This window comes from Mus caroli, unplaced genomic scaffold, assembly GCF_978045245.1.
Source record: "Mus caroli unplaced genomic scaffold, Mus_caroli_1 scaffold_8, whole genome shotgun sequence".
Classification (NCBI taxonomy): domain Eukaryota; kingdom Metazoa; phylum Chordata; class Mammalia; order Rodentia; family Muridae; genus Mus; species Mus caroli.
In genome coordinates this window covers 124,408,371-124,420,787 of record NW_028227263.1, presented here as the reverse complement: position 1 = coordinate 124,420,787, position 12,417 = coordinate 124,408,371, and the positions used below count along the sequence as shown (strand labels likewise).

Sequence of the window (12,417 nt, the reverse complement as noted above, 5' to 3'; positions counted from 1 at the left end):
AGGGAGCACGTGTAGAACTTTAGAGGCGTGGTATCTGGCTAACCTTGGGGAAACCCATGACTGCGCAGATTGTGGCGTTCATCCAGTTGAGGAGAACATTGATGCGTTAGAATTGGAGAAATGAAGAAGCTATGCTGAAAGAATGATGACGATATCGCTCATGAAGGCCTGAGTGTGGATTCCCAGCAGCCATTGTAAAAGCCGGGCAAAGGGACACGCAACTATAATGTCAGTGCAGAGTCCAGAAACTCTTGTCTCAAATGACAAGTTCGGGGCTGGAGAGATGGCTTAGCTGTTTTTCCAAGGGACCAAGGTTCGATTCCTAGTATCCACATTCGCAGGCTTCCAGATTCAAGGAATCTGACGCCCTCTCCTGGCCTCCAAAGGCACATGACACAAAGGTGGACATGGATACACATGCAGGCAAAACACCCGCACATATAAAAAATGTTAAGCAATTGAAGAAGACACCTGATGATCACCTCTGGCCCCCACATATACATGCAAAGAAACACTCACATAGTGTATATATTGTATATTGTTTTATATATAATATATATAGTATACATATGTGTATTATGTATTTGTGTGTGTGTATATATATATATATATATATATATATATATATATATACACACACACACACACCACCACCACTACCACCATCACCTTTGTTTTCTATTAACTTGCTTAAAATTTAACTTTAACTTGCATTTAAGTTTGAGACAGAGTCTCTTTATAGCTCTGACTATCCTAGAATTTACTATGTAGACCAGGCTGGCCTTGAACTCACAGAGATGTACCCTATTCCACCTCTCAAGTGCCCCGACTAAACAGATGTGACCCAATGCCCAGCCACCTATAATTTTAAATAATCTACTTATTGATTGGGTTTAGTACAGGGTCTTGTGTGTCCCTGAAAACAACCTTAAATTTCTGATCCGTCTGCCTCTGCCTTTGCCTGCATGTGTATCCATGTCCACCTTTGTGTCATGTGCCTTTGGAGGCCAGGAGAGGGCGTCAGATTCCTTGGATCTAGAAGCCTGCGAATGTGGATACTAGGAATCGAACCTTGGTCCCTTGGAAAAACAGCTAAGCCATCTCACCAGCCCCGAACTTGTCATTTGAGACAAGAGTTTCTGGACTCTGCACTGACATTATAGATGTGTGTCCAGGCATTTATGGGCATTGTTTGTTTATTATCACACCTGGGATGAAGCCCAGAACCCAGAGCTTGCGTACTCAGTACACACTGCTGCTGAGCTGCACCCCTTGAATGGCTTTTATAAAACTGGAGATTCAGGTCAGTGAGATAGATGGATTCTCAGTGGAGAAAAACACTTGCAGCCACGCATGATAACCCAGAGTTCTGTCCCGGGGATCCCTGTGGTGGAAGGAGAGAACTGACTCTCTCAGGACGTCCTCTGAACTTCACACATACGCTATGGCCGGCATACCCCTATAGATGGTGATGGTGATGGTGGTGGTGGTGATGATGGTGGTGGTGGTGGTGGTAGTAGTGGTGGTGAACAGGCTGGCAATGAGAAGCCTCTTTACCCATTATTCTGGCCCACTTGGACGAAATCAATATCACAAGTATTCCCCTCATATATTCTCACAGATAGGTATACTTACCAATGCACTAAAAAAAAAAGACCCATAAGTATAGCTGATTGTGGTGGCACACACCTAATCCCAGTGCTCAGGAGGCAGAGGCAGGCAGATCTACAGAGCAAGCTCCGAACCACTTGTCTTGGTGAAGAAATATCTGGAGACAATTTGCCCTGGGAGAACGGGGCCAATCAGTCAGGCAGAGTAAAGTCTCCTGTAGTAGCCATCTTTGTTCAGAGCCTCAGGCGATTCATATTCGTAAAGTCTCCTGTAGTAGCCATCTTTGTTCAGAGCCTCAGGCGATTCATATTCTAGGGGCTCAGAGTCACACGAATAAAATGTCCAATTACAAGGACAAACCGCATTTGGCGGGCAAGCCACATGGTCAAAACATGTTTTTCCATAGAGGCATAGAAAAGAATATTAGTAGCCGGTAGTGAATAATCTGAAGTGAACTCACTTCAATCCACTGCATCTGGGAGAGGCAGGCACGCAAGCGTAATCCAGGAACAATTCCGTGTTTTGTTTTGTTTTGTTTTAAAAGAAACTGCTATCACAAGACTCTTGTCTTGGTTTCTTAGAGTTCTCTCACAAGCAATCAGAATTCTCTTCACAGTATATATAATTAAATATTTTATTGTGTATACATATGCATTGCTTTTCTGTTTTACCCTTTCTGTCTTTCAGAAAAAGATTTATTTTAGTCCTTGTGTGTGTATATGCCTCTGTGTGTTTCCACATGTGTGTGTATGTATGTGTGTACATATGTGTATGCATGTGTGTATGCACATGTGCATGAGTGTGTGTGAATATGTGTATGTGTGTATGCATGTGACTGTGTGTATGCCTATGTGTGTTTGCATGTATGTATATGTGTGTGCATGTGTGTATTCGCATGTGTGTATGTATGTGTTCGCATGTGTGTATGCACATGTGTATTTGTGTGTCTGTGTGCATGTGTATGTGTGTGTTTATGTACATGTGCATGAGTATGTGTGTGTGAATGTGTTTGTATGCATGTCTGTATGTGCATGTGTGCATGTATGTATATGCATGTATGAGTGTGTGTATGTGTGTGTGTGTTCACACACGTGCATGTGAGGACAGTCCTTTCAGTGGTCAGAAGAAGATGTGGGATTCCATGGAAGTGGAGTTACGGGTGCTTGTGATCTGCCATGTTGGTGCTGGGATCCAAACCTGGGTCCTCTTAACCACTGAGCTCTTCCCAGCCCTATTCTAGCAAGTCTTAAGTCACCCTGTAGCCCAGGCTGACCTTGAACTTTGCATCCCTCTGCCTCAGCTTCTTCAGTAACTGGGACCACAGATCTGCTACCCCAGGCCCAGCTGGTCCCAGCATGGGTGTTCAGGTTTTAGAAGGCCTTGACTCTGAGCCTGTTGGTCCTCACAGGTCTCTGGCTGAGCGACTGGCCAGGGTGGGGCCCCCTGAGAGTGAACCGGCCAGGGAAGCTTCAGCCATCGCTCTGGACCGTGTGACCCGACTCTGCCATCGTGTCCTTGCTGAATTGTTGTTCCAGGAACTACAGGTGAGTGAGGCGGGGGCCCTGGGGTGAGGCTGTGCCAGGATGGGTTGGCATCACTCTCCACACCCCCAGTTCCTTCTAACCCATGACTCAGCATTCGGGGAAGCAGGGGTGGGGGACTGGGAATGATGGCCGTGTTGGGACTGTTTGAGGGGAGAAAAAGGGGGGCATAGGAAGGAAGAGGTGGGAGGGCATGGCTGAGTGGGATGGACTGAGAGCTGCCAGCATGAGATGGCTTGTGTACTGCGTTGCCCTCTGAGGTCCCACAAATTCTTTTTTTTTTTTTTTTGGTTTTTCGAGACAGGGTTTCTCTGTATAGCCCTGGCTGTCCTGGAACTCACTTTGTAGACCAGGCTGGCCTCAAACTCAGAAATCAGCCTACCTCTGCCTCCTGAGTGCTGGGATTAAAGGCGTGCGCCACCACACCCGGCTCACAAATTCTTGACCCTACACCCTCAGGGCCTCTTTAAATGCCATGAGGGGGTAATGTAGTAAGCACTCCTGTGGGCAGCAGGGAGGGAGCCACCCGGTAGGTGGAATGAACAGACACTATGTACCCCATCTCCACTGAGAGGTCATCCTAGGCCCCCAGCTCCCTGGTAGAAAAAGCCAGAAGCCTTGCCATCGCCCCAGGCACCCTGGTCAGCTCTTCTGAGACCTCATATCCTCCCATCTCTGAGTCTCCTGATCAAATCCCCGCCCACCCCTGGGTCCCAGGCCTTGGATTCCCTCTGCTCGGGTGCCCCTTCCCTACCCCATAGCCCTGTGGCTCCTCCTCCTTGCTTCTTTCAAATCTTTAACTCAAAAATGTCTGATTATCCCACTTAAAATACAGCACCTTGTCTGTCCAGCCATGGTGGCACTCGCTTTTAATCTCAGCATTTGAGAGGCAGTTTGAAGCCAGGCTAGTCTACAAAATGAGTTCCAGGCCAGCCAGAGCTACAAAATGAGACCCTGTCTCTAAATACATACATACATACATACATACATACATACATACATACATACATACACACACACACACAACAGGATAGTGACTTGTCAGGGAGTGTCCTAGCATACACTTGAACTTCAGCTACTAGGAAGGCTGAGGCAGGAGGATCCCTTGAATCTCGGAATTCAGAGTCAACCTGTGCCATGTAGCTCCACTCCCATCTGTTGCAAGAGGGGACAGAAGAAGAGAAGGAGTTCAGGAGATTCTAGTACCGACTCCCTGCTGCTTTCTCTCCCAAATCACTTACCACAGCAGGGTAGGCCAGACCTTTGCTTTCCTGCCCCTTTAAGGAGCTGGAGACCAAGTTCAAAGTTTCCCATTCTAGGCAGGTGTTCAGCCCCCAGCCCCCAACTGGGGGATCCTAGGCAGGGGCTCTACCACTGAGCCACGCCCCCAGCCCCTCACTGGGGGAATTCTAGGTAGGGGCTCTACCACTGAGCCACGCCCCCAGCCCCTCACTGGGGGATTCTAGGCAGGGGCTCTACCACTGAGCCACACTTCCAGCCCCTCACTGGGGGATTCTAGGTAGGGGCTGTACCACTGAGCCATGCCCCCAGTCCCTCACTGGGGGATTCTAGACAGGGGCTCTACCACTGAGCCACACCCCCAGCCGCTCACTGGGGGATCCTAGGCAGGGGCTCTACCACTGAGCCACACTTCCAGCCCCTCACTGGGGGATTCTAGGTAGGGGCTGTACCACTGAGCCATGCCCCCAGTCCCTCACTGGGGGATTCTAGACAGGGGCTCTACCACTGAGCCACACCCCCAGCCGCTCACTGGGGGATCCTAGGCAGGGGCTCTACCACTGAGCCTCATTTCCAACTCTCCTCCCCCCCCCCCACTTGAATCCCTGTTTCATTATATTGCCCAGGCTAGCTTGGAACTCACAGAAATCTACCTGTGCCTGCTTCCTCAGGATGGGATTAAAAGTGTGTATCACCATAGCAAGCTTGACGCCTTTTTTTTTTTTTGATGTGTGTGGGTAGTTGGGACATGGTCTCTCTATGTAGCCCTGGCTAGCCTGGAACTCAACATGTAGTCCAGGCTGGCCTCCCCCTTCCCAGTATCAGGCTTCCAGACAGGAGTCTTTGTTTCTAGAAAGGTCCTTTGCCTTCGCCTTCACTCAGTGCATGTTCTGAAATATGAAATTAGAGGCACGGAAGGTCTGAGAATGCTGATAGGCAGGAAAGGAAGGGAAGGAGCGAGGTTAGGAGATAAACCTGGCACTCGGTCACCAGTCACTAAGGAGGCAAAGCAGGAAGGGAGACACATGGAGTCAGAGAGGGCAGACGTGACCACTTAGCCTGTACACTTGCCGACTTGTGCACACATACAGGTGACTGTGTGCGTGCAAGCACAAATGCTGGTATATGCCAGGTAGGGTGGGGACCTGGCCCTCTCCCTCCCTTACTTATGGGTTCCCTGTGTTGTCAAAGGGAAGCTGACTCCCCCCTCACAGTTCAGGAGGCCTTGTTTGTTCCAGTCCTACCCCCCGGCCAGCCTCATCCCTCCAATCTCTGGTATGCAACAGTCTGGATTTTGGGGTCACACAGCTCCCCAGAACACGTGTATTAAAGGCGAGGCGTGGCCTAATTCTTTGTTGTCACGTGTAATTGGGAGTTAGCCTGGGGTACCTGATGCTCTGAAAATTAAGGATTAGGATATCACTCAGTGTAGGCATAAATTTTTTTGCAACCTGCTTTTAATAAGTGTTCAAGCTCTCCTCTAGCCCACCACCCAGCGGAGGCAGTGGAAGAGGAAAGTTATTAGGCTATGGGGGAAGTGGACCTGCTCAGCAATAGTTCTCTGGAGGAGAGCTCGATCTTCTTTGTTAACAAAGCAAACACCAAATACAGCTCAGCAGCTGCAGTCCAGTCCTCGAGGCAGGCAGACACCAGGCACGAACCAACAGTCAGATGCAGTTCAATCCTGAAGAAACTGCCAGGCTCACCAACTGATCCAGGGTGAGGTTGTGGGCGTGGCAAGCTGCCTCAGGAACTTCGTGAGAAGTTTCTCCCAATGGCTGCATTACCACAAGATGAGCTCAACAACATTATGCAAGGCAAGCCAATCCATGCGTGTCATTCACGAAGGATAACAAGGCAGAGCCAAGCAAACCAAGGCTCAGTGCTCATCTCCCACTGTCTGTGGGGTCATAGCTATACAACTTCATCACAGGTCCCTTTGTGTGCCCACTATAGAAAAACATCCCTCCATCTGTGTCTGCTTCAGGAAAACAGTCTTTCACCTGTCTGCTTTAGCAAGACATCCTTTCACCTGTGTCTCCCAGCAAAACATCATCTGACATAACTGACTTTCCAAACAAACTAGAAGTTGCCACTTTGACTCAGTGATGGAGAGATTGAATTTATAATGGTAATAATCAAGCAGAGTGTGTTTAGTACACACCTTTAATCTCAGCGCTTGGATCTCGGAGTTTGAGGCCAACCTGGACTACAGACAGACTTTGGGACAGCAAGGGCTACACAGAGAAAACCAAAATGATGATGAAGATGATGATGATGAAGACACTCAACAAAGTTATGAAAGTCCTAGTAGTTTTTGAAGGAGGGTTCCCAGTTTTTGTTGCCTTTAAATAGGGTTTCACTATGTCTGAGACTCCTTAACTAGACCAGGCTGGCCTTGAACTCACAGAGATCATGCCTGCTTCTGCATCCCGAGTACTGGGATTAAAGTCACCATGCCTGTGTGAGTGCCAGGATTAAAGGGGGGTGTGCCACCACCCAGCAATGGGTCTCTAGTTTTCATTTTGCCCTAAGCCCTGGAACATGATGCTAATGGTCTCTGAGGACACATTGACCTCTGACCCAGTTCTCACAAGCTCATGGCTATCAGAACTCTACACCATCGCCAGCTAACATCCTCATTCCTGAACTGTGGATCTCCCCCTTCAGGAAGCCAATTGTTTTTGTTTTTGTTTTTGGTTTTTTGAGACAGGGTTTCTCTATGTAGCCCTGGCTGTCCTGGAACTCACTCTGTAGACCAGGCTGGCCTCGAACTCAGAAATCTGCCTGCCTCTGCCTCTGCCTCCTAAATGCTGGGATTAAAGGCATGTGCCACCGCCACTACTGTGAATGTGCCCTGACAGTACGTAAATCCCAGCAGTTGGGGAGCTAAGTCCTCAACCATCACCATCATCATCGTGGGGCCTTTGTTTTCCTTTGGGAAGAGTTTAAAGTGCCACACACCTGTAATCCCAGGATTTGGGAGAAGGAGGCAAGGCGATCAAGAGTTCAAGGCCAGCCTGTACTGCCAGCATCAAAAGGGATAGGTGGGGGAGATTTTCCTAAGAGAAGTGTGGGAGGGTGGAGGGAGGAGGTTGAAACCCTCCCTTCCGCACTGTCCTACCAGCCTCACTTCAACAAGCTGATGCGCAGGAAGTGGCTGAGCAGTTCCGAAGCTCTGGATGGCATCGTGGGCACACTAGGCGCCCAGGCCCTGGCCCTGCGCAGAATGCAGGATGAACCGTACCAGGTGATCAGATGGGAGGGGACAGAGATGCTCAGAGAGCTATTGTCCTGGGGGAGACCCTACCAAGTGAGGAGCCGCTTTTCTGGAAGCACATAGGTGGCTCCTCATCTGGGGCCTGCAGAGGGAGGCATGGTCCTAGAAACCGGGGTGCAGGTTCAGGTTGGAGCCTCTGTAGGGAAGATTTTGGGAAAGCCTGGGGTGTGGCACACCTTAGGGAAAGTGGTGTGTGTGGGATCCGATTAAGAATCTGTTAGGATGAGGGGATCCGTAGAGAGTCTGACTTTAAAGGAGCGGGGCACTCCGTGAGGAGCAGGGGGTTCCCACGTGTGTCAGGAGTGTTCGGCCTGCGTGGGCAGAGCTTGAAACAGGGGTCCTCCCGAAAGCCTACGGGGTGGGAGCGGTCTAGAGCGTGTCCCGGTCTCTCACCGTCCCCAGGTTCTGGTGGCTGAGCTGCACCGACGGGCGCTGGTGGAGTACGTGCGGCCACTGCTCCGCGGGCGCCTGCGCTGTCGCTCTGCGAGGACCCGCAGCCGTGTGGCGGGGAGGCTCCGCGAGGACGCGGCGCAGCTGCAGCGGTTGTTTCGGCGGCTGGTGAGTGCCAGGCTGGGCTGGGCTGGACAAACCCGGGGAAGGGAGACAGGTAAGAGCTGGAGGTAGGGCTGTCCGGAGTGGGGGTCAGCTTGGCTTCCAAAGCAGGACAGGGAAGCTGGGTTCGTGATGATGCACACCTGCCGCCACCCAGTACTAGGGATGCTAGGGATGCTGAGGCAGAAGGATTGCGAATTTCAAGACCAAGAAAACCGGAAAAAAAGGGCGGGGACGGGGCGTTGGAGAGCCCTGGTTACTCTTGCAGAGAACTCTGGTTCGATTTGCAGCCCCCACATGGCAGCTCAAAACCGTACTTAATTCATCCAACACTGTATTCTGGCTTCTTGGGCTCCAGGCATTCATACACATGGTGCAGAGAGAACATTTAAAACGAGTCTTGTTTTGTTTTTGAGATGGTCTCCCTATGCACTCCTGACTGCCCTGGAATTTGCTATGTAGACCAAATTTGCCTTAAACTCACCTAACTCTGCCTCCCGAGTGCTGGGATTGAAGGTTTGCCAGGATTGAAGGATTGAAGGGATTGCCCAGCTAAAGTATTTCTTTTTAAAGAATTACGTATTTATTTTATGTATATGAGTACACTATAGCTGTCTTCAGACACACCAGAAGAGGGCATCAGATTTCATTACAGATGGTTGTAAGCCACCATGTGGTTGCTGAGAATTGAACTCAGGACCTCTGGAAGAGCAGTCATTGCTCTTAACATCTGAGCCATCTCTCCAGCCCTAAAGTATTTTTAAAGAAAAAATAATATTCCAGATATGGTAATCCTGTAATCACAGCACTGGGAGGGATGAGGCAGGAAGGTCATGATTTAGAGGCCAACCTGGTCTACACATATTGAGGTCCAGGCCAGTCAGAGCTATGCAGTGAGACCTTGTCTCAAAAACAAACAAACAAACAATTTCCTGAATCCAAATATCACCAAATCCAAGAATTTGTAGCCCCAAATCTTTTGGTCCAGTTGTCATGGGCAGGAAGGGTGGCCCATGAACTCACGAGCTGCTCTAGGGATTCATAGCCTGTGTGTCCTTGGGAATTTATAGTTTCACTTACTGAAACACTTTCAAGATAATTTTTGTGGTCCTCTGGACGTTTTAGCCATGCTTTCTGAATGATGACACTCCACCGCATTTTGGTGGCAAAGCAGAAGACAGAACTGAGAGCCTTGCAGATGCTGGCCCTCAGTCCCACCTGGAATAACTCTATCTTACACTTCCCTTCCCCATCAAGTGTCTGTGCCCTAGCTCTTGTTTCTTGACTATGTAGCCAGCCTCAAATGCCCCTGCCTCTGCCTCCCTAGTGTGGGTGTTTTTAAAGTTTGTTTAGTTTTGGGTTTTGAAGTTATGTCTCACACACCCGAGACTGGCCTTAAATTCCTTATGGTTGAAGATGGCTGAACTCCAGATTCCCCTGCCTCCACCTCACCCATGCTGGGATGATGGGTATTTGCTACCAAACCTGGATGGAATTGGTTAGATTTTTTGTTGTTGTTTGTTTTGGAAGACCCGTGGCTCTGTAGACCAAGTTGGCCTCGAACTCACAGAGATCTGCCTGCCTCTGCCTCCCCAGTGCTGGGATTAAAGGCGTGCGCCACTGCCCAGACAACTGGCAGATTTTAATTCCTGTTACCCAATCTAGGGTTATCTGTAAAAACTCGGGGACAGATTATATAAGGGGTTCTCCATCATATAAGCAAAGCTTGTAGCTAATGCCCTGCCAGGCTGCCTTCTGAGCCCTCTTACCCATGGGGAAGACTAAAGAGCTAGAGAGGAGCAAGGCTCAGCATGGAAAGGGTACTGGGGAGAAGGGGCTTGCATTGGGTGACCCTGAAACCCTTGTTCCCACAGGAGTCCCAGGCTTATTGGCTTGACCAAGTGGTGCCACACTTGGCAGAGATCCTGCAGTTGGAGGACACTCCGAGCATCCAGGTGGAGGTCGGGGTGCTGGTGCGGGACTACCCAGACATCAGGTGAGGTGCAGCCAGCCCCGGGTCTCTTTGGCATCCATCCCAGCATTTCCTAGCCCGCGCCAAGGCAGGGTGGCTGCAGAGCGTGTCTGACGGCTGTTTCCTGCTGGGACCAGGGCATTCTTAATACGATTTCCCTCCTTCTGCTACCGCCGCCGCCGCCGCCGCCGCCGCCACCGCCACCAGGGCTCGCAAACAAACAAGTGGTCACAGGAAGCCCGGGGCAAGGGGGGCGCAGGCCGCCCGGCGGCAGGAAGGGCTGGCCCTGCAGGGAACCGCCGGGGACACGGGGGACACACACGGGCATGTGGGCGCACACTCAAGGGACAGTAGCAGGCACGTCCAAATCTAGGTGGGCCACTTCCTTTTGACCAGACCTTCCTTGTTTGCTGCCCACGGATGGTAATACCCTAATTGTGAGCTGGCTGTGGGAATTACACCTTCATCATTATCTAGGACAGTTTAACAGTAAAAGCTGCAGTCCAGCCAGGGTGTGGTGGCACATGCCTTTAATCCCAGCACTCTGGAGGTAGGGGTGAGGTGGATTTATGAGTTCCAGGACAGCCAGGGCTGCATAGAGAGCAGAGAGAGAGAGAGAGAGAGGAAGAGGGAGGGAGGGAAGACTGACTTTGATAAAACTTAATGATAGCTGGTGATGTGAATAATAGTTAGCACCTTCCTAGAACCCTCAAGGAAGGGCTGGATGGCTCAGTGGTAGATCAATCACCTAGCATACACAAGATGCTGAGTTCCATGTACAGCACCACAGGGGGATTGTAGAAATGGTAAAAGTGCCAGGCAGTGGTGGCACACACCTTTAATCCCAGCACTTGGGAGGCAGAGGCAGGCGGATTTCTGAGTTCTGAGCCCAGCCTGGTCTACAAAGTGAGTTCCAGGACAGCCAGGGCTACACAGAGAAACCCTGTCTTGAAAAAAAGAAGAGAGAGAGAAAGAAAAAGAAAGAAAGAAAGAAAGAAAGAAAGAAAGAAAGAAAGAAAGAAAGAAAGAAAGAAAGGGCAAAAGTATGTTTTTTGATGGTGGTGTTTTAGTTTTGGTTGTTTTGTTTTGTTTTGTTTTTGTTTTTAGAAATGCAAAATAACTTACCTGTATAATGCATGGTCTCACAGTTGTCAAGTGACAAGAGTCTGGGATTTGAACGCAGACCAGCAGACCCCTGATTTCAAATCCAGAACAGGACATTGTCACCTGTGAGTGACAGACAGTGGTCTAATGAAGTAGCAATGGGAGGAGTGGCTTCCTGGCACTGTGGTGGGCAGGGGCAGCTAGTCTCCACAGGAGCATGGTGGGAGGAGGGCTGAGTTTCAGGTTTGAAGGCTTGGAGTCAAGGGAGAGGATTCTGTCCTGGAGATGTATGCGATCTCAAGGGTTCCCAGCATCCTCAGGGGATTTCTGAAGCTGAGTCAGAGTTCAGGCACAGCGAAATGGTCCAGTAAATGCTAAGCTCTTCTTAGAGTTGGCTGTGTTTATTTTATTTTATTTTTCCAAGAAAAGGTTTCTCTGTAGACCAGGTTGGGTTTTTTTCTTCTTTTGTTTTTTGTTTGTTTGTTTTTTAGGATTTATTTATATAAGTACACTGTAGTTGTCTTCAGACACACCAGAAGAGGGCATCAGATCCCATTACAGATGGTGTGAGCCACCATGTGGTTGCTGGGAATTGAACTCAGGACCTTTGGAAGAGCAGGCAGTGCTCTTAACCTCTGAGCCATCTCTCCAGCCCCTTTTTTTGTTTTTCAAGACAGGGTTTCTCTGTGTAGCCCTGGCTGTCCAATAAGTCACTCTGTAGACCAGGCTGGCCTCAAACTCAGAAATCTTCCTGCCTCTGCCTTCCAAGTACTGAGATTAAAGGCGTGTGCCACCACTGCCCGACTGACCAGGCTGGTCTTGAACTTGCAGAGATTTACTTGCCTCTGCTTCCTGAGTGCTGGAATTAAAAGCATGTGCCACCATGCCTGACATCTTTATTCTTATTTGGGGAGGGAGGAGCATGCTCCACACAGTACACACATGGCGGGGGACAGAGGACACTTTGCAAGAGGTCAGTTCTCTCCTCCAACTGTGTAGGTCTTGAGGATTGAACTTGGGCTTTCAGGCTTGGCAGCGAGTACCTGGTGAGGCAGCCTGGGTTGTCTTCCAGTATGGGGCCAGCCTGCTACCTCAGGGCTGGGATCCCAGGTGTGATC

At 49.8% G+C, this 12,417-nt stretch overlaps 1 protein-coding gene across 2 annotated transcripts in view; it reads left to right on the top strand.

The window, feature by feature from the left end:
- Exoc3l2 (exocyst complex component 3 like 2) overlaps positions 1-12,417 on the top strand; it is a 36,779-nt gene that overhangs the window by 20,016 nt on the left and 4,346 nt on the right. For both annotated transcript variants that reach the window (XM_029480140.2, XM_029480141.2), the window contains exons 8-11: positions 3,020-3,155; positions 7,519-7,641; positions 8,074-8,229; positions 10,098-10,219. In XM_029480140.2, coding sequence (XP_029336000.1) covers positions 3,020-3,155; positions 7,519-7,641; positions 8,074-8,229; positions 10,098-10,219 — 537 coding nt within the window. The remainder of the gene's footprint in view (positions 1-3,019; positions 3,156-7,518; positions 7,642-8,073; positions 8,230-10,097; positions 10,220-12,417) is intronic.